This window comes from Numenius arquata, chromosome 7 (assembly GCF_964106895.1).
Source record: "Numenius arquata chromosome 7, bNumArq3.hap1.1, whole genome shotgun sequence".
Lineage (NCBI taxonomy): Eukaryota > Metazoa > Chordata > Aves > Charadriiformes > Scolopacidae > Numenius > Numenius arquata.
Genome location: NC_133582.1, coordinates 62,156,073 through 62,183,490, shown reverse-complemented (window position 1 = coordinate 62,183,490; position 27,418 = coordinate 62,156,073). Strand labels below are relative to the sequence as shown.

At 43.1% G+C, this 27,418-nt stretch overlaps 1 protein-coding gene across 1 annotated transcript; it reads right to left on the bottom strand.

The window, feature by feature from the left end:
- Window positions 1-1,902: 1,902 nt before the first annotated feature.
- Window positions 1,903-24,369, bottom strand: SGCE (sarcoglycan epsilon). The gene is given in 14 exon segments (XM_074150251.1): window positions 1,903-1,953; window positions 3,429-3,463; window positions 3,844-3,887; window positions 5,063-5,251; window positions 5,955-5,981; window positions 6,720-6,931; window positions 8,368-8,530; window positions 8,941-9,139; window positions 9,919-9,991; window positions 12,005-12,162; window positions 13,411-13,533; window positions 17,434-17,538; window positions 24,206-24,339; window positions 24,341-24,369. Coding segments are annotated over 14 exon segments (1,542 nt in total).
- Between the last annotated feature and the right edge of the window lie 3,049 nt (window positions 24,370-27,418).

Genomic DNA, 27,418 nt, shown 5'->3' with positions numbered 1-27,418 from the left:
AAAACCATGGCTGAGCTGTGTGTGAGCGTCCAGGAGCTGCCTCGGCTTTCCCTCCGCCTGGCACCGGCAGGAAACGCACCCGTAAGGTCTGGGTGAAGCCACTGAGCTTTTGATTTGGGAATTCAAGTCCCCCACAGAGGAAGGGGCTCCTCAGTCAAAGGACTCGGGGCAGTTCCTGTCCCCAAGGCTCCTTGTGTCATCGGGGAGACGCCACCCGAGGTGGGCACTTGAACTCTGTGATGCAAACGCTCCCCGTCCTTCCCAGTTACTGCCCCCAGTTCAGCATCTCCCCCAGTTAAACCCAAGGGGCTCCTCCTCGTCCTCACACACTCGCCGTCCCCGTCGCTGTCCGTCCCGGTAACAGCGGTGACACAAAGCCGCTCAGGCAGCACCGGCAATAACCAGGCGGAGGCGTCGCTGCTTAACGGTTTCCTCTTTATTAGCTTTTACATTTCAGGTATTTACAAAGGCGGGGGTGGTGCCTGCTGCTTAACTGGGTTCCAGGTGTCGCTTCACCAATCCACCGTGGGGTCACACCCTCACACGAGGCTGTGAAATTACACCTTTAACTTCCAGCACTTCTAACTACTTTGTCTTTAGCCAGCTCTATACAGCCAGGCTGCCATAGGTAGTGTTTCCCTAAGTAAAAATAAACAATTTGGTATTAAACGTATCTCAGAGAAATGAAGTTTTCAGTCACAGACCAGTCGGGGTGTGTTTAATGCCCGACACCCCAACACCATCAGGCTCTTTTCGGAGCAGGTGAAGCCCCCGCTGGGACAAACGGGCTCTTTTTGCAGCAACAGGTGAGGAAATGGCCTTCGGGCTCTTTGCGCTGTTACCCCTTAATGCAAATACGAGCGAGCAGCTGAAGAGGGACCCCGTTGATTGTCAGGAATGGGTATGACCCAAACCCAGTACGAGTTACAAAGTTCAGGTTTACGTTGCATTAAAAAACATGATTTAAAAGCCATTCCATTCATGTCTGCTCCGAAGCGCTGCCGGCTCACGCAGCTGGGAAGAGGAATAGAAACCAAACGCCAATTCCACTCGGCTCTTTCACAGCTCGGATAAAGGATGGACATTTTTCATTTCCTCTCAATCTCAGGGGACAGTTTTCTCATTTGCTTTTCAGCGGCGCCCACCCGAAGCTGCTGGGAACAGGGGGCACGGCTCCCGGGGGCCGACTGAACCATCTCCCCCGGTACCTTCCGGGCCCCAGAATGGGCTTTATCCCAACGGCTTCAAAAACAACTTTGTTTTTCAACTGCTGGGAGCGGGGCCTGAGCCCCCTCTCCCCCAGAAGAACGAATGGCCAGATTTGAAATGGTTTATTGCTTACGAGTTGTCAAATGGGGTACAGAAACAGAAATCCAATCTTCAACAGGAATAGTTTTAGGTTTTTCTTTAGGTTTTTTGTTGGGGTTTTTTTTCAAAAATAACTTTTGTTCGTTACATTTTGATAATCTCTCCAACATTATTGCTGAATAAATCTGGGACGCTCTTTCTGAGCCTCAGCCTGTCGCCCGAGTTCTGCTGCTCGCCCGGACCGCGCGACAGCGTAAGGTGGGGCAGTGGCATCACCCCCCCGACCACCCTGAAACCCTTCTCCAGAAGCTTTGATTTCCCTGGGAAAACTTTCAGGAGAGATCACAAGCCAGAATAAAGTCGGGTATTTATCAATACATGTGGGTGAGAGATTATTTTCTGAATGTAACAAATATAAAAAGCTATGGGTGTGTTTACAAATCGTCCGAAGCGCCCGGTACAAAAGGCTCCGGTACCTCGAGTTTCGGGAAGGATCCCGCGCTCCAGCACGGAACCACCCCAACGCCGCACCCGGAACGCTCCTGTGTCCGTCAGGCCGAGGGAGGAAACAAGACCATTCGCCGCCTTTTCCGATTACAAATTGATGGCGTCCGTCAGCTTCCGCTCCTCAGGAATACCATTTACCTGCAGAGAGAGGAGAGGGGTTACACCCCGTCCCCGGCCGAAGCCCCGCTGAGCTGTCACCGGGCGGCACAGCACACACGGCACTGATAGTCCTTTTTAGCAACACCTGCACGAGAAACACCACAACCCGGAGCAAAACACAACATTTACACCAGAAAGCTTCGCTCGTTTGCTTCTGGGATGGCAGAGACCTGGGAAAAGATGGTTTAACCGGGAACTTATCTTTCTATTCGGGATCTACCGGGCTTCCCAGGGAGACCGTGAAGCTCCAGATGCAGAGATGCAGTACGGGGTGCACGGGCACTATTTAGTCTTTGCCATTATAGGAATATCCCACAAACCCCTCCCTCGGCACCTTCACACAGGGCTCATCGACTCTGCCACCTGACACAGGGACAATCGGAAACCTTAATGCGCCTTTCCATATTGGAGACCAGGGTAATAGAAACCTTAGCTGGGAGTCGTCGCTTGCGTGTAATTCTGTCCCGATTACGGTTTCACTTTGTGAAACAATCAAGCATTCGCTCAGCTGCTAAATCTGCATTTTCATACACGGGTTAAAACCAAACTGTTTCTTACTGGGGCCTCGGGGGGTTCCTGAGGGGGACAGGGGTCACTGGCCAGGGGCTGCCCTTCCAATTACTGATACGCTCTACGGAAGCTTTAAAATAGAAGTATCTTCTTTGGTGGTGGTGACTGAGAGTGTGTTGCTAATCCTGGGTATATTATTGGGAATTTTCTGTAGGAAAGGAAGAAAACGAAACACTGAATGTCTAGTTCTATAGATTTTTTGGCCCAAAGTGGTTTACTTCTGTAAAATTCTTATCTGAGCAGCTCAATAACAGCGATTGCGGAGTTTGTGCTGATGCTACCACAACTCTCAGGGGTGCCTCAATTTTGTCCAACATCAAAACATTCTAAAAATCCAACCTCCCGACCACCTGAGCCACGGATACCCTTCAGCAGACACTATGTCAAGGAGTTGCCCGCAGTGTCACCTGCAGCGTCACCCGCACGGCTGGGTGACGAGGGGAGGTGTCGGCGTAAGCTAAGGGAAGAAGAAACACCCTCTGTCCCTAAAACATTTGCCGTCCCCCTGATTTCTGAGAGCTCGTCACAGGCAGCGTCTGTGATGAATGTGACAGAAGACGTGTCCTCTACCAAAATAAGGTACTACAGAAACACAGGCACAGCAGGAGTTCAAAACTATTTTTCTGGCAGCTCTTCAGAGCGACTCACAAGCGCCAAAGCAAGCCCAGCCAGCGCCGGGGGCTCTGGGTGGAGACCACCGGGACCATCTGCCACTTCCAGTATATCCACAGCCAGCCAGATACGTGGAACAGAGCACAAAACCAGCTCACAAATGGCAGAACTGCACCCAGGGCTGTTTGGCGTTTTGTTTTTTTAATGCGTATTCAATTTCCAGATAACAAAAGACCCGACCACACGGGCAGGAGCGTCTGTTATATACTTGCCTCAAATCTTTGAAATGTTGTCATACGAAATTCTCCTTTAATCCCCGAAAGCAGTAATGAAGAAAAAGGAGTTGGAATGAAAAGAGTCGCTTTTGTAACTCCCGAGTTAAAACAAGTCTTCCTCTTGGAGCCACAGCTCCCAAATTATGTTCAATACATATAAATACAGAGAGTTCTGCCGAAATACGGCTTCGAATATTCAGAAATGGTACTCTGGCCTCTACACTGTCCTTGCACCATCCTTAGCCCCTCGGTCAATCAATCCCATCCCAGAATTTTCCCTGATGTATGAAAACTGTCTGGAAGGACAACAGTGTGATACTTCACTAGATGTGAAGGGTTCCCCCTGCCCGCGCCGTGACCGGTGACTCCTCGGCGCCGGTCACCTCGTGTCCCGGTGTTCCTCAGGACTGACCTGCGCTCTGCTGCTGCGGGATCCGAGTCTGGTGCGGCAGGTTCCTGCAAAAAGCAATTTCGTACCTTTAGTGCTTCCATACAAGGGCTGCAGTATATCACGCGTGAAAGTGCAGCGTTTAAACTTCATTCTTCTGCTCATGAAGCAATAATCCCTTTTCGCTGTGCCAACGGTCAGCCAAGTCAACGAAAGAAAAAAATGAGTGTTTCGGGGAAGTTCCTGTTATTTCACAGGTCAGCTGGGTTCAAAGGCTCAGAGCTGGTGAAATACCAAAGGTGACAAGAGTCGCCAAAGCGCTCTGACGTTATGCAAAGTTCCGTTTCCGTAAGTGATGAACAGAGAAAAAGTGAGAGTCTTTGCAACTTAATTACTGACCGTGGAATGACTGACTGACTGACAGGGCACTCATCAAGGCAAAGATGCATTTTTGTGTCCTGTGTAAGTGTTTATTTCTCCCAAGGAACAGGCAATGGGACAAGAGGAAATGGCCTCAAGTTGCACCAGGGGAGGTCTAGGACGGATATTAGGAACAATGTTTACATTGAAAGTGTTGTCAAGCCTTGGCAGAGGCTGCCCAGGGCAGTGGTGGAGTCACCGTCCCTGGAGGTGTTTAAAAGCCGGGCAGACGTGGCGCTGAGGGACATGGGTTAGTGATGGTTTTTGTCAGGGTTAGGTTGATGGTTGGACTCAACGATCTGAAAGGTTCCTTCCAACCCAGACCATTCTATGATTCTGAAAGTCTTCCTTGGCAAGTGTGTGTTTATTGCCTGCGTAAAGGAATAAGCTCTTCTGGTCAATGCTAACACTTCGAACAGCACTCATGGACCTGTCACACGCGCTATAACACTTACACAGTCTGGATTTTCTGATACGAAACGACCAACCTGGTGGTAGTTTTATAGGAGAACTCCAAAGACATGGGTTAAGAGGCAGGGTGTCTAAAATAGACCAGTTTTCAATGACTCCTCTGTCAAAAGTAGCTTTTCCTCCAAAATACACAGAAATATAACTGTTCCACCCAACGCTTCTTTGCCGTTTGAAACCCAGCCATTTAATTTTATAACAGAAGACCTTTCCTTCTGCTTGGAATGCCAACGTCAGAGCGATCCCGAACTACAGTCATCACCGACACTTTCATAACAAACACATTCCAGACGACAGGCACTGGAATCCCTAGTTAATGAGCATTAACAAATAAAATAAAAGCCTGGACGCTTACTGCTGGGTCTGCATCAGCGGCATGCTGGTGTTCTCGAAGCTGTCCGTGTGAAGGGCCGGCACGATCTCGCCGGTGACGGGGTGGAACACGGGCAGCGTGGAGAGGGGCCAGGCTATCTCTCTGTTTTTAGACATGTCCCGCAGCTCTTTGGTTGACTTCTGGATAGCGCTGTGGTGCACCAGCTGGATGCTACGGCAGAAGGAAATAAAATAGTAAATACATATTTTAAATGCTCTATCAAAATGGATAGGCTTTTACGATTACTGTTTTTCTTTAAAATGCAAGGACCTCGACGCATGCTCTAGTGCAGCAATTACAGTACACCTTTACATAGTTAATTTAATAAATATTGGATTTATTTCATTTTTAAGGCAGTAATTATTCCATTAGATTTTGCTGGCTAGGTAAGGAGTTTGCATAGGATCCAAGAATGTGCAATTTGCTGCTAATGTTCCGTTTATTTGCTGCCGTTAAAATAAAAATTTTGGTTGACTCCTGATTCTTGTGGTAGATCCATAAAAACTCACAGATTGCTTTTAGAACACTCCATAGACAGGCACTGGGTACCTCCCAGGGTATTTGTTCTCCTCTCCACTGCCTTAAGGTATAGGCTGGGAAGTCCAATAACCAGGAGTATAAATTCCATATTAGCATATTTTACTCTAACAGCACTATTTTATTCTGAATTGACAGTTGTTAATTTCAAACCCTTTTTATTCTGGGCTTCTATCCTCGCCAAGACTCTGATTTAAAAGCAGCTTTCACATTATGAATTAAACCATGGATTAGAGAGAATGAGAGAAGATTATGACACACATGTATGAAGCATGACAAGCTACTGAGAATGAAAATTAAATGGTAAAAGAAAAATAACAGGAAAGAAGACACTTACTCTGGTGTTTGCATGTTTCTCTTTTCCCTAAAAACAAAACAAAATTTATGAATTAAATAATAGCATTGATAGTTGGAACATTAAATCTGTCTGATGATGAGAATAGTCCATGGTGTGGAAATGCTGACAAGGTTACTGCTGAGCGCAGCTTGGCAGCATTTGGAGCGGGGTTTGGATGGAGGCAGGAAGAGAGGTGCGATACTGATGGCACACGCAGACACACACACAGAAATGAAAAGGCAAGTTAAAGGACGAGCTTCTGGCTAAAATAAATTCCGTGACAAAATGGAACTGTAGTTTGTGTAAGAAATGGCAGAAACTGCGTTACTTGCTGCTTTCCTTTTATGTGTTTTTCTTTTACGATACGTCTAAGTTCAGTTCGTATCCTCAACTGGAGTTATTTTCTAAGTTAGCATTTTAGAAATTATTTAATGTTTTCCTGAATCGACGATCCTTTATTAGTATTTTATTTGTTTGGGGCATTTTGGAGAGTTGTGCACATGTGGAGAGCTGTGGAGTTTTGTGTGTATGCTAAGATGTTTAACCCTTTCAACCAGAACAGTTAAAGGCCCTGTTTCAGCTCCCTGGGAAATTACTGGATGTGCTTAGACGAGACACACTTCAGTGTTTCAAGCAAGTATCTTCTGGCCTGTTTTAAATGTTTTGAATGAACTGAATGGAATTCTTCTAACAAACAGTCTTCTGGGCGTTATAATCTTAAAAAAAATCATCTACAATTAGTGATTATTGTGTTAAAGTACTCACACTCCTTCCCGTCGGCAGCACATGATATAGGCCAGGATTAGAAAAAGCACCAGTGCTATTGCCGAGGGCACCGCCAGGGTGATTAGGAAATCCGAGTAATAGTCTCTGCTTTTCAGGGTATCGGAAGGGGGCTTGTACTCCCCACCATCGGGTAATATCCCCTCGCCACGAATCACTTCCTGAAAGGTGGAAACTTGCTTTGTGTTGTCAACCTGGTGGCCAGGAAAAAAAAAAAAAAAAAAGAAGGAAAAAAAGAGACAATTATATATCAAAGCAAGAGAGTGTAAAACCAGGCAGTGTTCACCCCGCCGTAACAGATACAACAACCCACGTCACACATCTGACAAATTCTGTACAATTTCATCCAACCACTTTTTTAAACCAATAAAACTTTGCATTTCATTGAAAGCTTCTCATCAATTCAGTAAGAAATAGCACTTTTTATCACATTACTACTTTATTTTGTGCCTATCAGAGATACTGTGTGTTTTACAGTTTAATTTTAGGGATCTCTCACACAAACAGTATTTGAGTAAAAATGCTGTAAACGTTTTTATGCAGATTAATTATCTGATACTGATTTCTTTTGGCTGAATTAATGCATTTCCTACTGGTCTTCCTCAGTAACACTACTGCCCTCTCCCGTGTGAAGGTGGCAGAGATGAAGAGTGGAGGTCCCTCTGCATTTTTTCCTTCCTCCTCCTTCCTACCGAGCTCTGCATCCCGTGCTCAGAAAATCAAGCTCTCCAGATCATTAATAAAAATAAATTATATTTTGCTACACGCTTGACCTTTTGCCTGACTGTTCATCGAGAAATCTTGCAATTGATGGTCATTTCTTTATAATTTACACTTTAAGTCATAAAATGCCGTATTAAAACTTAGGCAATGGATGAACATGTTTTCATGGAAGTCTAGAAATAGTATTATGTTGAGCTTCAAATGCATAGAGATCATATATATATATTATAATATCTATAATATAGAATCAGTTAACTTAAAGTGCAGTTTGACAGAAGTTAATTTAGGTATTCTTGACTTACTAACTTCGGCAGTATATTTTAATATACTGAACTGTGGATTCTACCTGGCTGCTCGGCTGAATCTCAAGCCCAAAGCAGAGGCAGAAAGAAGAGTGAAGCTACTGCTGTGACTGAGAGGCCCATGCACAGCGTGGGAAAGCAGCCTTAAGAGGAAACAGGTATAAGTTGCCCCTCTTTCCAGTATCTGGCACCCACAAGCTTAAATCTACTCTCCGATTTAGGTGCTAACCCCCAACACCACCCCATCAGAAGTAGGAGGAAGAGGATGCGACGGTTGCATTCTCACTCGCTGGTCTCTGCTGTGGCTGTGGGCAATGGAGCCCACCTCCCTCCCAGCCCCTGGATCCTGGGGGACTCCCTGCCCCTTGGCTTGGCTTGGGAAAAGCAAGCTGGGACGAGGCGGAGGGAAGCACAGCTCCGTCCTCCCTTCGATCCTGTCCCAATCTTAAGGGTGCCTGCCAGATGAAAGACAACATACATCAGTCATGGTGAAGTGGAATTTGGCAGAGCTGTCTGGCCGGGCCGGCAAAACTCTTACCTAAACCACGCCTGGCATAAAATACTGTACTTCTACAAACGTCATGTTTATGCAGTAATAAACTCACCAGGGAGATTTTACACCAGTCAATGTGGAATTGCGTACGGAACTTCTTATCGCAGGTTATAACGGGCTCCATTTCTTGACTGCACCTCAGCTGATTTTGTGGGTTTTCCACTTCCCGCAAGCAGGAAGAGAAGGGAACGTCTGCCCCGACCATGACGTAGACGCTGCAGGGAGACGAGTGACAGCCGTCAGGACACCCCCACAACCCCACAGGACCATGACGTTTTGTGAATTGGGAACTACTGAATACTCGAAAATGTCAAATGGCTGCTCAGAAGTAAGACTGCAGTTACAAAATCAGCATACTTACTACCAGTTGTTTTATGATTAGTGGAATTTATCGGTATTCCTTGGATTGTGAAATCAATCTATAGGAACTGTCACCTCCTGAAATGGTGTCTACCGTGATAAACCCATGCTGTAACGGGGGCTCGGAACATCAGGAAACTTTTCCTATCTGATACCAATTTGGATTTCCAAAATACAAAACCGCAATTGCAAAGTTTCTAGAAAACCTGAAAAAATATTAAGCTTTTAAGTAAGAAAAAAAAGCATAAAGCAAAGCCGTGCTTACCCCTCCTTCATGTCATTGATAGGGAGGGGGACTCTCCCTCCCCTGTCGAGGGCTGAGGTTATGTTTATGGCGTTCAGGCGTTCCGGCTGCCACACATTTTTCACCGCTCCCAGAAAGTCACCGAGAACCTCACTTGCTAACATTTCCTCTACGTTCATATTCCTTATGAAGAACTCCGCTTGATACGGTAGAGGAAAATCTAGTTGTGGTAAAAAAGGAAGGGTTTTGCCTTAAACAAAGGCTCCCTTACAGAGAATTTGCAGTAACTATTAACACAGTACCGCTGTAAGATTGACACACCTTTCCAAAAATCTTGTACTTGAACCAGCTCATTTTTCAACCTAATGTGATTACGTTTAATTAAATAATTAGTACTATTAGCTGTTACTTAAGCTGAAAACCACCGGCTATTTATAAAGCAACTGGGAGATGACGGAGCAGACTGAAGAAGAGTCTCTGTTGGTAAATTTTCATTAAACAGGTAAAATTACTCTCATGCTAATTTGGGGGATCAAAACTGATCTGCAGTGACAATGGATCCCAACCTGCAATATAGATATAAATACATAAATATGACTATAAATATGTAAACATGATGAAGAGAACTAATTTTAAGGATATAAACTATCCTACTTTTTTTAATTGTAATGTCCATATATGCCATAATCTGTTGTTTTCTGCATCTGCCAATAGGATCACTCTCTGCATAACGAACATGCAGACAGAGAATAAAATCCTTCATGCAAGGTCCATTTGAAAAGACAGGAGAAAAAAATGAAATTATAAAAAATTTAGATAAAATTAACAAATTGAATCAAAAGAGAGAAAACTCTCTTACTTCCTCCTTTGTGTCCTCGCATTTGGCTTGGACACCAGACAACTATTTTACATTAATTTTTTAAACTTAAAAGAATAGGAGCCCATGAGATGGCTTTGCTCATTCAGTTCAAAACACATGAAGCTATTTTCCGTACATACCTTCTGCTGACATTATATTAATGATTAAATTATGTCTTGCTGTCTCAAAGGTACGCCTGTTGTATGCAGTGATCTGGGGGAAAAATAAAAGATGTGATTTCAAAACAACAATGTAAATATGAAAATCATGTAAATGAAACATCAATGAAAATTAAATTGATAATTTAGAAATTCTTATTGCCCTTTTAAATGCTTTGCCTCTTTATTTTGAAATGTAAATATAAAATCTGAAAGGTATAATCAATTTATTTCATGCGGTACTACCTTCAAGTGAAAATACTGGAATTTTCTTGACCAGTCTACAGCAAAATACAATTATCCAAGAGGTCTATGTGAATATAAAGGATATATCCATAATCACATATATCCAAGGATGTATGTGAATGTATCAGTGGTGACTGTACTCCGAAGTTGTACTGGGATGATGTACTCGTTCATAACAAATACAGAACGAGGCTGGACAGCAGTATAATTAAGTAGTATTTTCTCTACTTTTTTTTTTTTTTTGCTCCTGAAAGGTGATAAATCTTTCATGAAACAAATTGCAATCGACCGTCTTCCTCATTTTAGACTACAGTTCGTTCATTTCAGCACCAAAGGAGAGGTAGAGGAGCAGCAATAGTGACAGAACTCTGCTGCTCCCCAGCAAACAGCGCTCCAAAGCACCATGACAATGATCATTAAACAGTGTCAGAGATGTTGCACCTCTTTTAAGGGATTTAGATGAAACAAAATGCTCTGGAATATCTTCTGCAGGTTCATTTAAGAGTAGAGGGAAAAGCTTACCTGACGCCATTACATCTTATGTAACGATTTCATTATAAAATTAATAGAAAATAAATTCCTGAGATTTGTCAAATCCTCATTTCTGTTTATTTTTCAAAGGGTTGTTTCAACAGCACTTTAAGCATTAATACTTAGAGAAACTAAGTCTCTGGTTGCGCAAGCTCCATACAGAACAGGGCAGTCTGCACTCCAGCCCTGAGAGCTGCCGCGCAGAAATTATGGATATATTGAAGTTGTACTCAAAATACGCAACACAAACCATCGACAAGTACTTCTGCACATGATGAATTTTACAGATGTCATTAGTCCTGCTGAAATCAAAACCCGATCATGTATATTCAATTAAGCATGGGTGAAATTATCCACAGTATTACTTAACGTTTAGAGACGTCGTTCTTGAGGAAGAACAACTATACCAAATACAATTTAGAAAAAAAAGAAACTCATGGAGGGTTTAAGACAAATACACTGCTGAAGCAGCAAAATGCCTGGCGCAAGTTAACGAGCAGATTTTCCTTAACACTGTGAAGCACAGAGTCTGATTGAGGCTGCTGTCTATGACACGCCTGGTGGAAAACACAGTTCTTTTTCCCTTTCAATTGCTGCTCAAGGAATAATTGGCGCTTTTAAACATTTGGATAGCTAATTGTCAAAAATAAATTAGTGGGTTTTGTCGTTGTTACGCTTATAAGGCTAGAATTAAATACATGCGAGTGCTAATTAAAATTAAATCTATCAATAAACATGAATAATGAACCAGAAAATATTTGATGAAAAATAATTTAATTTAAAAAAACAAACCCAAAGCCTGTTTATTGACTGAACGCTGTATTTTCCAGTGGGGAAAAGTCTGGCTCATATTTACGGTGGAACGTCACAAAGTTCAAAATTCAGATAGTCTTCAAGTACACTTGTTTACAAAAGGTTTTTTCCTATATTTTTAATACAACTTTAATATATTCCTAATTTACTGAAATTAAATGCCCCTCAGAAAGATGAAGGGCAAGAATCCAAAGGTATTTCATCAAGGAATATTAAGCTTAAATGTTATTGCTATTTACTAGTTATACCTTAAAAGTACAATATGGAATCTCACACAATTCGGCTTACTCTCCAAAGAGGATACAATGGTAGCTAAGAGAAAATGTTAACGTAACAAGTCCTTGTCCCTGCCTTATAATTACAATTAAAAAAGAGAAAGATTAACTTTTCAAAAAAAAAAGAGGCAATACTTGTTGACAATTCTGAATCTTATACTCTAAACCCAGATAAATCCTTTTGAGCCTTTCAAAGACAATACCTCGATGACGGTTGGTTTGCCCACGTTTTCCACTGTTGGGGAGCCATAGAGCACCCCATCGCTGTAGGGTGTCCTTTGTATGTAGCGCAGCCAGCCGGGTCTGTCAGGGTAACCCATCAGGTTGGTATTAAACGTTATAGGATCATTACTTATTTCACCTAGGTAAGAAAAATTGCATTAGAATACTTGCAAGAAAATACTATACGCTGATTTTGATGTTTCCATTAGGAAATCTTATTTAGTATCCCAGTTACATCTTCTAAAAATTTCCAAAAAGAAAACAACAAAAAAATTGCTAACCTTCCCCGTATCAGAAAGAGGTGAACTCCCGCTCGGCACCAGCAGGTACTAAGCAATTAGTATCTGAGGAGCGCAGCCAAGGGCAGAGATGAATGTGCTTGTGCTTCTCAGAGCCCTGGCTAACGCCCTGTGCTCGCACTCATTGACTAGGAGAGGGAATTTTTAAAACATTTGGGTTTATTCCTGACAAAATTTAACCAATGCCAACAGAAGCTTATTTTTTCTTTGAGTTTTGAAAACCATACTTCCAAATCAGTTCAAAAGCTTATTAACAAAATAGGTTTTGATTATGTGTGCGCTGCACATTTATTATAGGTTTTTCCTAATTTTATAGAAAAATAGGATAGTTATATTTATATAAATAAGATATATTTCTATATTTATTATTCCTTTTCATTGTTAATAAGCATGTGGGGCTGAATGTTTCTTTTTCTCGTCCCTCCCCAGATTGCTCATACACATTCTAACCTGCCAGTGACCAATGCTCTAGGCTTGCCTTGGGGGTACGTCAAAACACCACACCGAGGAAATCACAGCTCCTTCTCTACAAACAAACCGCTTACTAACATTAAACCGTTCCGAAGTACAGGAAGGAGGCTGAATCCGAAGGAGCATTTGTTTTAAATGAAAGAAACGATCATTACGTAGTCTCGTATTTGATTTAATCTTCTATTTTGTCTCAAGTTTACGATATGCTTTTAAAGCACTCCTTCCTATAGCCTCATCCATACTACATCTGAAACAGTGATCAGATAAATGGCATATTTAACAGCCATTCAACTTCCACAGTTTCATATTTAATGTGAAAGTGAAGAAAAAGTATATTTCCTAATCCCAGATATATAATGTGTTATTATGCCTTCCCAAATTATTAAGTATTTTTTCCCAATACACAATTATATGCATTTTTTCACAAATGATGATCACAAAACAGAACATTTTAAACTCGTAGGGCCACTTATTTGACAATATTTCAATAGAAATTAAAACCTGTCCTTTATACGTTACATGCTGAACTGTAAGGTACGCTAAATAAACTTGAATTTTTTTAAACACTTTTTTTTCCTGCATTTTTATATAATATGGAAGATCTTAGCATCCCATACCAGGCTTTGGGTAAGGAGGGAATTCCCCCTTAAAGTACTCTCTCTCCAAAACATGAACAAAGAGAACTCCAGCAGAAGGGTAGACATTCCGGTCAGAGTGCACCTTAGACAGAATGGTGTACACTGAAAGGCAGAAGGGAAGAAAAGAGACAGAAAACAGCCAAAATGAGACATGCCCTAGAGAACACAGCATGCACTGCAACAGCAACGCGGGCAATCCAGGGGAAGGAAAACAACAAATATTAGATACTGTTAATATGTTGTTTTAAAAGGTTGCAGAGCTTTAGGAAGAGAACACAGAGCAAACCCTCTCTCCGGTCCCACACTGCCATGAACAACCGGCTGCGGCAGGATTGCAGGACTTGCACCAGCTCTTTGGTTTTATTGCAACAACAAAAAACCAAACAAGGGAGGCTATTGTAATTTTATAACTGGTTTATTTGTAATGGTACATGAATAAGAGTAGGTTAAATGAACCATACAATCGTGTTTTCTTGCTATTTTACATAAAAATGAGGAACATGAGAACTACAGAGGAACCTTACCAACCAATGGCACTGATACCCCACTGAATGGAAGTGCCAGATTTTTCAGTTGTGCAGAAAAGGACTAAGGGATTCCGTTCAGCTCAGGGTTTCTGCGAGTTCTCAAAGCTAGACTTTCTCAGCCCAACAAGTTCAGGTAACATACAGCTAAAAACCTGGCTACAGAGCTCGTTATTGAAGGTGCGCTTGTATTGAAGGATAAAACAGAGGGACATGGGCAATTACAGCCCAGTCAGGTGTCACTGATACCAAACAAAAAAACGAAGCTATATTTTACAGGACTCAGAATCAGAAACCTGAAGGAAACTTGACTCAGAACCAGCAGCATATGTAAAAAGCAATATGCTATTTTTTATGTAATTACAAATTTAGTTGATAAACGCAAATCTTATTTATGTATAACATTTGACATAGTACTATATATACATTGTGATGAATTAGAATACAAACATCATTGTGATGCATTAAATGGATAAGAAACCACTTTATCGACAAGTTTAAAGTATAAATGGAGAATACTGATCTAATAGATGTTTCTCATGGTGTCTTAACAGGACACGCTGTAGGTCGTACTACTGTTCCACATCATGATTCAATTTAAGTCAACGCCCTGAATCACTGCTGACAATTTTTGTCAACGAGGTGAGGATTACACAGGTGGCAAATGGAGATACGCCACAGGTAGGGGGACACACGGCTACCCGCCGTGCTTGCCAAACGGGGAAGAGCAACTCCAGAAGAGCTTTCAGAGCCCTTGTAACAAACCCACTAGGAACAAACTGACACCTCCTAGAAGATAAACGGGCTCATTTCAACACTTGCATCAATATGCAAGATACATTTGAAATGTGGATCCAGCTGGTGTCAGTTACTAATCCTGGTATAATTTCTCCAGCCTTATCACTACACCAACCCTCTTACTGGAGATCTGCTTAAAAAGCCACTGCTAATTAGGCAATAATCACAGCAATTCCATCCCTCCCACCACGTCCTCAGTGTGGAATCTCTCTCACCTAATTTTAGATGCCTACAGAAACAACATCCACCACTGAGCTAGTCAAGCTCCTTTTATAGTCAGCGGAGAAGAAACAGGCGCTTCTAGGGGTTGATTAATTTGATTTCTCCTGTAAAATGAGATGAAACAAGTCCCAGATTCCTGACTGCACTGACTAGATCCCTACTGGCTGCAGAGGCTGCCGGGAGGAGAGGCAGATTTAGTCTATGTTTAGTTACTTCCCTCTCCTCCAGCCTGACAGTGCAGAATTAATAGTGTATCAATAGCACATCATCAATATACCAAGCTCTGGATATATTACTGATCAAATCCCACAGCAGTCTCTTTCCCCACTTTTGGAAACTGCTTTTAACACAGTACTGAACAGAGTACCTTTCTAATACTTCTACCATAAAGACAAAATTAAAATGAATCCTGAAATTTAAATAGTTTATTACAATTTTGTGTGGTTAATAAACCAGTTAATGTAATTTTAATTATGCAGATTTAAGTACAGTAACATTGCTATTTGATTTGTATAATCAATAGTTGTAAATTGATGACCCAAAAAAACTTTTGCACTCACTTCTGTGAACGAGCTGTAAATAGAGCAAGGAAACTCATCAATTTCCTTTAAAATATTTTCAAGAAAAGCATAAAAAGTAATTTGTAACATTAATATAACAGAAAAGCCAACAAAAATACGGTGGCTGGCTGAAAATGCCTCAAATATCTAGAAAAAAAATCCATTTTTCCATTTCTGATGCTTTGACTCCACAATGAAAATCCATTTCAAACAGGAAGAACAGTGAAAAAATAATGTCTATTTCCTCCATAAGCAATAGTTTTAGAAAGGAAGAAGAATGTTAGTATCAGCAGTTACTGAAAAAAAACCCCATACAACATATTTATTTTGTCTGTTAGAGAAATCTATTGCCACCACTAAATGCCTGCCCATTCCCAGTAATGAGAAGTTCTGTTGCTGGGAAACATACCAGGCGGGATCACATGCAGATAGAAAATGGTCATCTCGGTGGAAGTCTAAAAATGCCTCTCAGAAGGAAAAAAATCCACAAGCCTATTTTATCTTATAACAACAAACACATTGTAATGACACGAGTATGGAGATCAAGAATCTGAAAGTTCTCGCCCTCCTTACCAGAGCAGCTCTCTTCTTGTCCCTCTGTGAATTTCCTTCAACATCAGAAGGAAAATGACGAGTCTTCACCCCACTGTAGCAATCACTGCTTTTCAATAACCAAACCGGTAATGCTAGTTTCTTCAGAAGCTTTTAAAACCTCGAATTATTTTCATAAGCCTGCCTGAGACTGGAGATGAATGTGCCATCATCTGAGGTGATCTAGGGATGACGCTGAACGTACTTACCAACTTCTAGCTACTAGTGTAATAAAGCAGCCTGCCAGATGGGAATTGCCTGGGCAAATTCCCTGGGGTAGACAAAAATCTCAGGGACTGTGAAAGGCTTCTGTAAAACTAACCATGGGAAATTCAAACTCTTCACTATGTATGTAGCAGATCCCTGCTAGAAAAAAAGACACTATCAGCTACCCCGCCAGCACCGTCTTCTCCCTTCTTGTTTCCAGATCCCTTGGAGGACTTTCTGCAGATCCCAAGATAGATCTGTGCAGAAAGGTTAGAAGTTCTGGAGACTGGGAAAGAAGTAGATTAACTGGGAACTGAAGGTTGGAAAACACACCTTGCTCTTTTTAAACATATAAAGAAACTATGGCAGTTGTTCTTCTTGGGGGTGTTGAACATGGGCAGCACCAGGAATTCTGCTAGGATTGTATCAGCCTGTTATCACGTACGGATCACCCCGTCTCCAGAAATTTCAGAAGATTTACCGTGCTGGTTGAAGCCTGTATGCTGCTGATCTTCAGGAAAAAAAAAAAAAAATCCACCTAGAATTTTTTTCCTGAGAATTTCAGTGGGTTCTCTCCCCACGGATTTTTAGCAGATGAATCACGATCCCAGAAATAACGTGATTTGGGGGCCAATCCAGATGGCCGTCCTGGGCGGGCAATCAGTGCCAGGCCTTGTCTCAGCTAGTGTACACTAGTTAAAATATTCTGTGTGTACCCGCATAAATGACAGTAAAATAGTCTTTTTGCAGACGTATATGAAAAGCTTTTTTTTTTAAATGTTACAGACGAGTTATTGTATTAAGCAAACTGCAGCGGTACCTCCAAGCAACCAGCCATGGTCAGAAACCGTGCGACATTAGGTACACACACAGCCGTTATTCCAAGCAAAGCTACAGGAACAGGAAAAGTTGGGGAAGACTCAAAGACACACAAGTCTGTGAATGTTTAAAAGATTGAAGAAACGTAAAATTTTCCAAATCACTTACCTTAAAATAGCACCTAATTCCTAAAACAAGGACATGACTGAAAAAGCAAGAGTAATATTAAAAGCAGATTTGACTGAACCAACACGGGACTTAAATTTACAACCTAAACTCACCATTCTTCTCAACAGCCTTTATTCTGCTGATAATATAACTGTGGGCTCGCTTAGTCGTCCAGTTAACTGTTCCATTATTGCCATCAGCAGAGCTTAACAAAAAAGCTTTTCAGAATAAAACAAATGCAAAAAAAAAAAAAAAATTAGTCAGATCAACAGACTCCCACAACCCAAGCACCAGAAGGGATCGGATGCCCTTGAAATCTGGTTTTGGCTTTAGTCAGAGTTTAGGGACCTCAGGTTAAGAACCTGGTGGTGTTTGATTTGAATATGTCAACATATACTAATCTCTCTGACAGTCACCTTTTCGACACTCATTTTTCCAAATAAGCTTAATTTACACTACATGCTTAAACTTCTGCAGACACTTCTCCTGACAGAATTACACTGATAATAAAGATAAAGAGCATTCTCTGATAAATATATTTGCACTGGCAAAACCTCATATACAGGGAAAGATGTATCTAAAGTTACTTTCACTGGCATAGTACATTTTGGCCAAAGTAGGGAAAGTAACATAACCAAGAGCACAGCTTTGCTTAGATAAAGACACATGGCTGATGGCCTTGCCTTGCAGGTGTAACCAATAAGCAATTTTGGAAAAAGAACCAGTAAAAAAGTTTGTCTTCATCCCACACAGCCAGAACACAGCTTGGAAACAGCGGGATCAGCGCAGCTGGAGGTGCAGGAGGGTTTAAAGGTGGTAAGGAGTAAATGATGAGAGGAGCTGGAGAGCAGCTGTGGAGCTGGCTGAAAGACTCCCCCTCAGCAGCAGGGGAACCGCCTGGGAACGCTCCCCCCTCACCTCCCATTTTCTGATCTTTTCTTCCCTTTCTTCTGTGACCGGTAGCTGATATATCAGCTGTTTGTACAGTCACTTGCCAACTGAAAGGGAAGGTACTGCAGTCAGACGGTGGGAAAGGGAAAGCGGCCATAATAAATAGTCTTTCTTTTGAAATAGTTTGCAAGTGAAAACTCCCGTCAAACCCCAGTGACGAGGTGCTGCTGGATTAGCATCTCAACTGCCTTGTAGAAACAGCAGCCTCAGAAACAAACAAACAGCAGTACTTGTGTTGAGATACACCAGTCTGCAGGAACAAACACTTACTGGCAAACGCTCAAAGTACGCAAATATTATTTACACTGGAAGCTTAAACATCCCTGGAAACTTCTGCTGACAGGTACACCAGTCAGCCATCCCCTTACTGGTGCCGCATTCGCCAAACACAGTTCAGGAGGCCCAGCAGATCCGTCTTAAGCAGTACTCAAGGTACACAAGTACTCGATCTGTGCGCCTGAGCGAGCCGTTTAGTAGTGATATTTTACACAAAACACCTAAAATTGAATTGAAGATGAAGTGTAATAAAAAAATTACGTGTTCAAATTACCATACCAACACAATGACATTTCTAAATGATGAATTTGTTAGGCTTCTTTAGATTTTCAATGTCAACAATGGATCTGATCTTTAAGGTCCCTTCCAACCCGAACCATTCTATGATTCCATGAAAAAGGTATTATTCACATCATGGTTTACATCTGTCTTGCAAGACAGACAACTTTCTCCCCGCTGAACTGACCTGCACACATTGCAAGTCTTATTGTAATCTCATCCGAGCGCTGATCCAACCCAGTCCTGCGTACGACCTTTACTGTACATTTTCCACAATTCTTCAAGCACTCAAGAAATTCCAAAAAGGTAAAATAAAGTTATTTCAGTATTTCAACAGGATAAACTGGGCAATCAGAGGCTTGTCAGCTAAAACCCGCACCAAACAAAGCGATTAGTACAAGATTTGATTATTGTATTTATTGCAGTCAACAAGGATTTAATGCATTTTTTCAGATGCTTTTGATGAGCCAACGTTCTGATAAAGACATCAATAATGACATGTTACCCATAGATATACAGCGTATCACCTAGCACTTCGTCTGAGAAACTAGATACAAAATCATTCTAGCATATTTAAATGGAATTAAAAGAAAAAAAATAAAGACAGGTTCTAAGGTGTATTTTTTTATATAAATGATCGGTAAGTGCCTTTGATTTGGGTTCACAAGTTGTGCTTGGTTTAGCTGTGGGCATTAAGGAGGTTCCCTATCACCTCTCCACCCTATGCTGCATTTCACAAGGGAACTGGAAAAGCACCCAGTGTGCCTCTTTGCAGGTCCTGGAGTTTACAGTCTGATGTTTTAATATAAACACACATTAAACTCTATTTGATTTCAAAGGACAGGTGTGAAATGAAACAATCCAGGAGCACACTGCCCACTGACCAGCCTTCACCACAAGCAAGGGAATAGGGCTACTGGACAGTTAATTTGTTATATGAGATTTCTGATGGGCCTCACAAGGTTCTGGCATCGGCCTTATGCAATTTGACCTACACATATATATATAATGTATATATATTGTGTATATATATATATACACACACACACATATATATAAATGACCTAGATGTATAATGTATACTGATAAAATTTGCAGGTAAAAACGAAGGCTAGCAGACTGACAAATAATGGAGATGACACACTACTAGCGCAGAACAGCCTGCATTGTCTGGTAAAAAGGTGATCAGTGAGATGCACTTCAACACAATCAAGTGTGAATGCAGACCCAGGCAGAAAGGCGGCCCAGCATATGCACACCACGCACCTCAGGGATGCTGAACTTTGACAAAAAATGGGGACATATGTCAGGTAATACGCGGTTGAAGAGAAGCTCTCGGCAGAAGGCTGGTTACGGCTGATACACAACCAAGGCGGATACAACAACATCAAGGCGGAACGAGATTATATTTTGGCACCTGACACAGATGCCATCACTGTTCAAACGCTGTGCCTGGTACCTACACAGAGCCTTCAGGAAGCACGGTGACAACGTGAAGAAAGCTCAGGGAAGATCTGTGAATATGATTAAAGGATGACAAGAAAGGCTTTACACTACAGAATGCAGGGATTCAAACTATGCATTTTATCAAAGAGATTGTTTAGAATAATTTGATCAGCCTTGTACTCACACGGAAAAAAATTGTTAATAGTGTCATGCTCTTCAGTTTGTGACACACACTGCCACAGCTGCTGCAGCACCCACCAGGGCTTGTAACAACAGGAGAAAATAACAGAGTAAGGTATTTTGTCAGTCTCCCTGTGAAACTTTGGCATTTACATTCTGGGGAATGCTGCAAATTAAATACCGGGAGAACAAAACCTTCCTGCGTTATTAATAGTAACATTTACCCAGCACCGTCCTCCCTCCTACTGCAGGCCTGACAAGGGAACCGATTTAGATGAGCTTTTCCATGAAGGCGAGGAAAGCATTGCTTGCTCCTGCAGTCAGTGCCAAGGCCGTGGTGGAACCAAGGGGTATGGCCAGGTCATCCTCTAAAGCTGCTATGCCAGGATGCTCCCTCCATTTCTACCCTCTCTTGATATGAATTACCAGAGTATCCCTGCAATTATATTCCAAATTTCAGAGGTGGCAATTGATTTAAAAGACTGCAGAAATTCAGAAAAGGTATAGATTTCAAGACGCCGAGATTTCTGTCTGATCACTAGATTGCTCCTTCTAATTTTTCGTCTTCATGGCTTGGACTGCGACTAAAAGTAATCTACATTTTAAAGGCATTTTGGTGGTTTGTGTTGCAATTGTAACAACATTTAGGCACAGTCTATGTTTATGTAAAGAATTTTTTTTAGTATTACATAATGAGCACCATAACTACGCTGTTAACAAAACGATGTGTGCTTTTAACCTCTGTACTACGTCCATGCTAATTCCAGCACAGCAATACTCGTCAGTGAATGCTGAAACCCAGACCTTCAGCTCTGGATCTGCAGCAGCCTGTTGTGCATCGGGAACACTTCAGCAAGATAATCATGTAAAAACTCTTCTCCGGTTAGAGCACTTCTTGGTTCTACTACTTCTTGCTACTACTTGCTTGAACAGCAGTTCAGCTGCTGAGGAGGTAAACTAATATGCGTCCTCTGGTTTCTTGGCTCTTCTGTTTATTTCAAATTCCTAGGGAAGTCATCAAAACTACCAACGCCCTCCTTTTCTCTAGAGCTCTGCCAAAAGGCGGCACTGTAGACTGATTGTGCCTGAATTTATGGATATCTACTCAAGAAGAGCCCAAATGCAGCACCAAAATAGATACTCTTGTGTAGGTTTGAAATCCTTTCTTTCTTCTATAGATTGTTCACAAACGGACTAAGAAGAAAGAGTTTTACTTTGGCAACCGTAACTTCTAAAGTACTTGAATGAACTTCTAACCAAATCTAAAAAAACATTAAGGAGCAAAAATAAGCCTCTCTTCACATACTAGAAGTTACATCTAGGAGACGAATTCCTGCTGTAAAGCTGAGTTCTTATTGTCTGACTTTAGGGCCTCTAAGACATCTCCATGTAAACTACACCATCTATAAATAACGTGCCTGTGTAATGAAAAGCATACTAATGCAATGGCTGGCTTTTCCCTTCCATAATTACTTATTCAAGCAAGTACTTACTGACAATAGATTGTATTTATTGATCTGGGCCAGATTAGTACAAAGACTTGACAGGCATCATCTTCACGGGCAGAGACTGAGAGCCTTGTATGAAGATAAACTGTTTCTTTGCCCTAACGGTGACACCCACAAAAGAAAAAACCAGCAGGTCCGCTGTAGTATTTGTTTGAAAACACTGACGGAACAGATCCTCCGTGAAAAGTTCTGCCTCCCTCTGCTTGGCACGCCTGAGAAGCTGAGTGTTGCCGATGGGGAACAGCGGGATGAGCGCAGGGACCTAGCTCAGAGTCCTGAGCACCCATCCTGGCCCCTGATTTCACAGCTGTGTTAAAGTAGGATATATTCGCAGCCCTGCTGAAAGGCAGGATTCCCAGGATGTTCTTGGCCACCCAGCACACACCAGTGTAACCGATCCTGTGCCGGTCCTGGTCAGTAAACTGATTTCAGATCAAGAACGTTACACAGGCACCAACAACTACTTCTTTAAGTGTACAAATAGATGGGCAACAACCATAAAACGGCCACAGTCATTCAAACATTTTGATGACCACTTTCTCTGCAGAAGCAGAATATGCACCAATTTATTGCTCTGCCAAACACCTTTATTAGTTTAATCTAGTAAACTTCTATCAAATCTGTTACGGTGAAGCTAGAGTCAAAGAACAACTACATAGTTTGTATTAGACATGCTTAACCCTAAATGTCACTTCTCACAACAATGTCCCACTTTTAGCAGTGGAGAAAAGGATGATCAGCTAGTGTTTGAGAGGCAGTACCTTCAATTTGAGTGCCATATTAGCCCCCTAGGAGCACATGTTGGACTTCTGAAATCACTCTTACACCCTTTAAACTCTTAAATCTTTTGAAATGCCTAGATTTTGAGATAATGTTTTGCCACAGGGAAGGTAGGGAGGAGTGGGAGGGGGACAATCTGGACTTCTGACAGCAGCCAGCCCCCTCCAAAACACCTTTAAGTACATGTTTCATACATCTTTAAGTGCAAAAAGCCTAAGTCTAAAAAAAAGCCTTAAGACCTCTTCCCTTACCATGTAGGGTGGCAGAGACCTGTGGATCAAGCTCAAAACTCAGCTTTTAGAAGCTCATTTCAGTTGAACTCTTTTAAACTTACTATCTTAGTCAATTCCGAAAGCTTATCCTAACTGTCCTAGTTCTTTCTTGGTCGCTATCCCACAGCTGGCCTTGGGAGAGGGAGGCAGAGGAGGCAGGAAGATATATTTCCACATATGGAGAAAGCAGTGTCTTGCATCTGACAAATGCAAAGTGTTATCCTCACGCTGAGCAACTTCACACTTATGTGCTAACTGCATCTCTAATGTATTCAATGCCTGGTGTCACTCCTGCTGTCAGCATCCTGTGACAAGTATGGCCATATACTTAAAGAAGTACTGGAAGTGTACCTAAATATTATTGAAGAAGAAATTGAGCAGATCGGTAGCTTTCAGATGACACACCACCAACCCCAGAGACCACAAAATAACCTAAAGAAAAAGATTTCTTGCTGTTAACTTGCTCCTGGGGCAGCAACAGCCTCTCAAAGGCGCTCCCGTGGCTGGGCTGCTCTTAAGTGTCACCCCTTTGAAGTATTTCACTGGGAAGAACCTTGTGGGTGCGAAACCCGCCTTGCTGCATGACAGCTCCTGGAACATGCATTAGGGAGCAGGATTAACACTTTTCGTGCAGTCTCAAAGTCTTCATTCTGACACAGCTGGATTAAGTGGTCAAACCGGGAAATAATTTTCCGGGGGTGGGGGTATGAGAGATCCCCCCTGTGCTCACAACAGCCCGGCCCCTCGGGGACAGGCACAGCCCTCTCGGGCCGAGGGAGGGGAGCAGCGGCCGCTGCCGCCCGGCCCGGCCCGGCCCTGTCCCGGGGAGCGGAGCCGCCCCCGCCATCCCGCGGCCCTCAGCCAGGCCTCGGCTCCCGGGCCCTGCCGGCAAACCCGCTCCCGCACCGCGAGGTCTCGTCCCCCGGCCCGGCCCGGCCGCCTCCGCCACAGCCCCTCAGCGTTCCCCCCCGAGGCCGGGGGTCCTCCCCGCGGGGGACGGCGAGGGGCGGGCGGGCCGTCATCGGGGTGTCCTCCGCCGCGGCAGCTCAGACCCCGCACCGACAGGGGACACGGAATGGAAGGAAAGGGGGGCACAAGGAGGGGCGGCGCGGGGTGGGGACACGAAGCCCGCAGGAGAGGGGGGGCACCGCAGGCGAGGCCCGCAGCCGCGGTGAAACGCCGCCGCGACCGACCTGTCAGCAGGAGGGTGGTGAGGGCTCCCCCGCTGTGCGGCCAGGGCCCCGCCGCGCAGCACCACATCGCTGCCCGCTCCTCCGCCGGCTGCTGCCGCCACCACCGCCGCCGCATCCTCCGCGCCGTGCCCCGCCACCGCCTCGCCCCGCGGCGGCCGCAGCATCCTCCCCGCCCCGCCCCGCCCCGGCGGCGGTCGCCAGGCAGCGCGGCGGCCCCGCGGGGCATGCCGGGAGGAGCTGGCCGCCGCACCCCGGTGGCGGCCGCCATGTTGGGAGAGCCGGGGCAGGGTGTTCCGCCGACCGGTGCGGGGTTCTGAGGGAGCGGAGTCCAGAGGACCCGTTTTCCCCTGAAGGCGGTTTGTGGGCCTCTCGGGCCAAGTGCCCGCCCGGCCCTGCCGGGGTTCGGCGCTATCTCACCGGCGAGGCGGCCAGGGCCCGGCCGGTCTCACTTAAGGCAGACGTGGCGGGAAGGAGGTCGCGGGGAAGCGAGCCGCTGTTGGTGGGCCGGGAGGGGAAGGGAACGCGGCGGTTGTGTCACCTGGCTACAACAGGTAGCCTCTGGCGGCCCCGTCCCTTCTCCTGAGGGGTCCCATCCCACCCGTGAAAGCAGGACACCTCAGGTTTGCCTGCTGCACCCAGCTGTGGTGTGCCCTTGGAGGACATTCGGCTAAACCCTTGCATCCTCAGTTTTCTGAACACCTTGCCCCCGTTTAAGCCTATATCCCTGTTGTACACGTAAATCCAAAGTGGCGGAGGAGTGAGTAGGGTGCCTGGAGGGGGTGGATGGTCAGGGGTCCCCTCTGCGTGGAGACGGGTCGCTCCTCTTGCAGCTTTGTGTCTCCATTGAAAGTTGCACCCGCTTTCCTAAATCATGCCTGATCATTCCGCGTTGCCTCACTTCACACTGCCTTCATTATGCTGTCTGGACTAATTACTGATTTTTGACTGCCATGTCAGTCTGTGGCGTAGCCCAAAAGCTGTGACGGTATTTGCTCCACTGTGGAAGCAAACCCCCCTGTGCGGGAAGGAAGAATATTGTCAAATACAGTTCCTGGCAATGGTGATGTATTTTGTGGGTAGGTGTGTGTATATGTTATACATAACCACTTAAGACACGGCGCTATGTAAATACAGCTTTATATTTTAGGGATCTCCACTCTGTCAGCTTTCTATATGGTATATATACGAGTAGTCCCTGTAATAGAACTACATACAGAACCCCATCCAGAGCCATCCCTGCTTTTATGTATTATTTGGTAGGTCTGATTATCTCATTATTTAAACTTGCGGTGTCTTAGAGGAGTTATGCATGGGAGAGTAGATTTTTTGACAAATACTTTGTAAATGTTTTGCTGTATAGACTGGTATAGAAGTACATTTAAATAGGGGCAAGGCTTGGATGGAGAGTTTCTGTGAAATACTTGCTTGGAATTGCATAGAATACCATTGAAGATATTTTTTTGCCTTCCACAACTAAAGCCCCAGCTCAACAAATAGATCTGTTTCTACTTGTATTTTCTCCCTCTGGAGGAAGACATTGTCATGTTCGATATTTGCAAATTGCAGTAAGTCTTCCATTATCCATGAAAATGACCTTCCCTCCTTTGTTCTGCATACAGAATTTTGATTCCTCATGAAATTTCATAAGCACTTCCACTCGAGCGCCAAATGCATTTGCAAAAAATAATAATAATTTTGTGCTTTTGAGGTTTGGAAGGAAGACATATAAACTGGCTTACTCAAATTGTAGTGACCTTATTGAACTCTATATAATCAGGGGGAAAAAAGACAACTAGAAGGCTTTACCCTGTCCGGCTTTAGTCTCTAAATTTCCATGAATCCATCTCATGAAGGGGAACTTTACACAGTAAGAGTTCCTTCAGTATAGAAGTTCTGCCCGACATTAAGGTGCAAAATACTCTGGTTTAGTCAGCCAGCTTATTATCCCAGATAAAGGATCCTTTATTCTCTTTCCACTGAAAGAAAGTATTTCTTTCAGAATATATTTACATTTTTAATTTGACTATACAGCTATTTAAGAGCAGAAATCACACTCCTTCATTTACCTCTGCCTGAAGTACTCTCTGTTCCGCAGCATGTTGTAATTTTGAGTAGACCTTCTGCCACTCTGAAGTGCTGTGTGATTTTTTGGTTCGTTCCCTTACAGGAGCGTACAAAGCCGTACAGGTGCAGTATTTCTTTCTCCTTTACTGTAATTTAGCAGCCTGTAATAGAAATTAATGGAAAGGGATGCAGTGATGAGACATTTTTACAGAAATTGTTCTGTATTCCATATATAGTGCATTTGCTTTGGTAAGTGGAAAAGCTGTCTTCTAACACTACAAGAGTTTTTAGCTAAAATTTTTTTAATTCTGGAGTATAACCCCCTCACTTTTGAGGGATGCAGTAGGGACAATAACTGTTTCCCCGTGCATTCTGCAGCCGTGGTTCAAAGATTTCTTTTGTTCTTCAGACACCTTCTGTTGCCAGCTTCATGCAGAAGGAACACAGGCTGATCCATTTGCCTCTTGTGGGGAAAATATTTGTGCATCTGTATATAGCTTTTGGTAAGGTTAGCAAGTCGTATAGCAATTTATTGTGTAAGACATAAAAAGAACAACTACAATTTGTGTTCCAGTTTGCAAGTCCTGAGTTCATAACACCACCTTTCATCACATTCCAAGAATTCTTATTTCTTTTCTGCTTCTGTCTTCCTAAAGTTTACTGGAAGCCTTTTGGCACATTAATGTGGTAATTTGTGACTGTTAGTTTTTATGCAGTGTTTATATGTTTTATATGCAGCGGTGCTACAGGACACTATACGCAACAAAAAAAATCTTAAAAACTTAGGTTTTGAAGAATTGTAATATTATGTGAAATGCACCCAACAGATGCTCATTGAAACAAAGCACATTATTCAAAATTAACTTACAGAGTTGAACAGAAATAGGTTTTTATGAGCTGTTTTTTTAGCTGATTTAGCCCATGTATTTTATCTTTTCCTGGAATTTTAAATGGTTAAGAGAAGCTCAAAAGATTGAATTATGTACTGTAGTAGTTTTCTCTAGAATTTGGCATGTATTTTGGAAAATACCACATGTTTGGAGCAAGAAGGCTACATATGTCCAAATAGGGATGTGGTAAACAAGAACAAATAATAAAAAAAAAGAGCTTGGAAGAAAGTAGAAGTGCAGTGTGAGTTAAAGCAGCCCA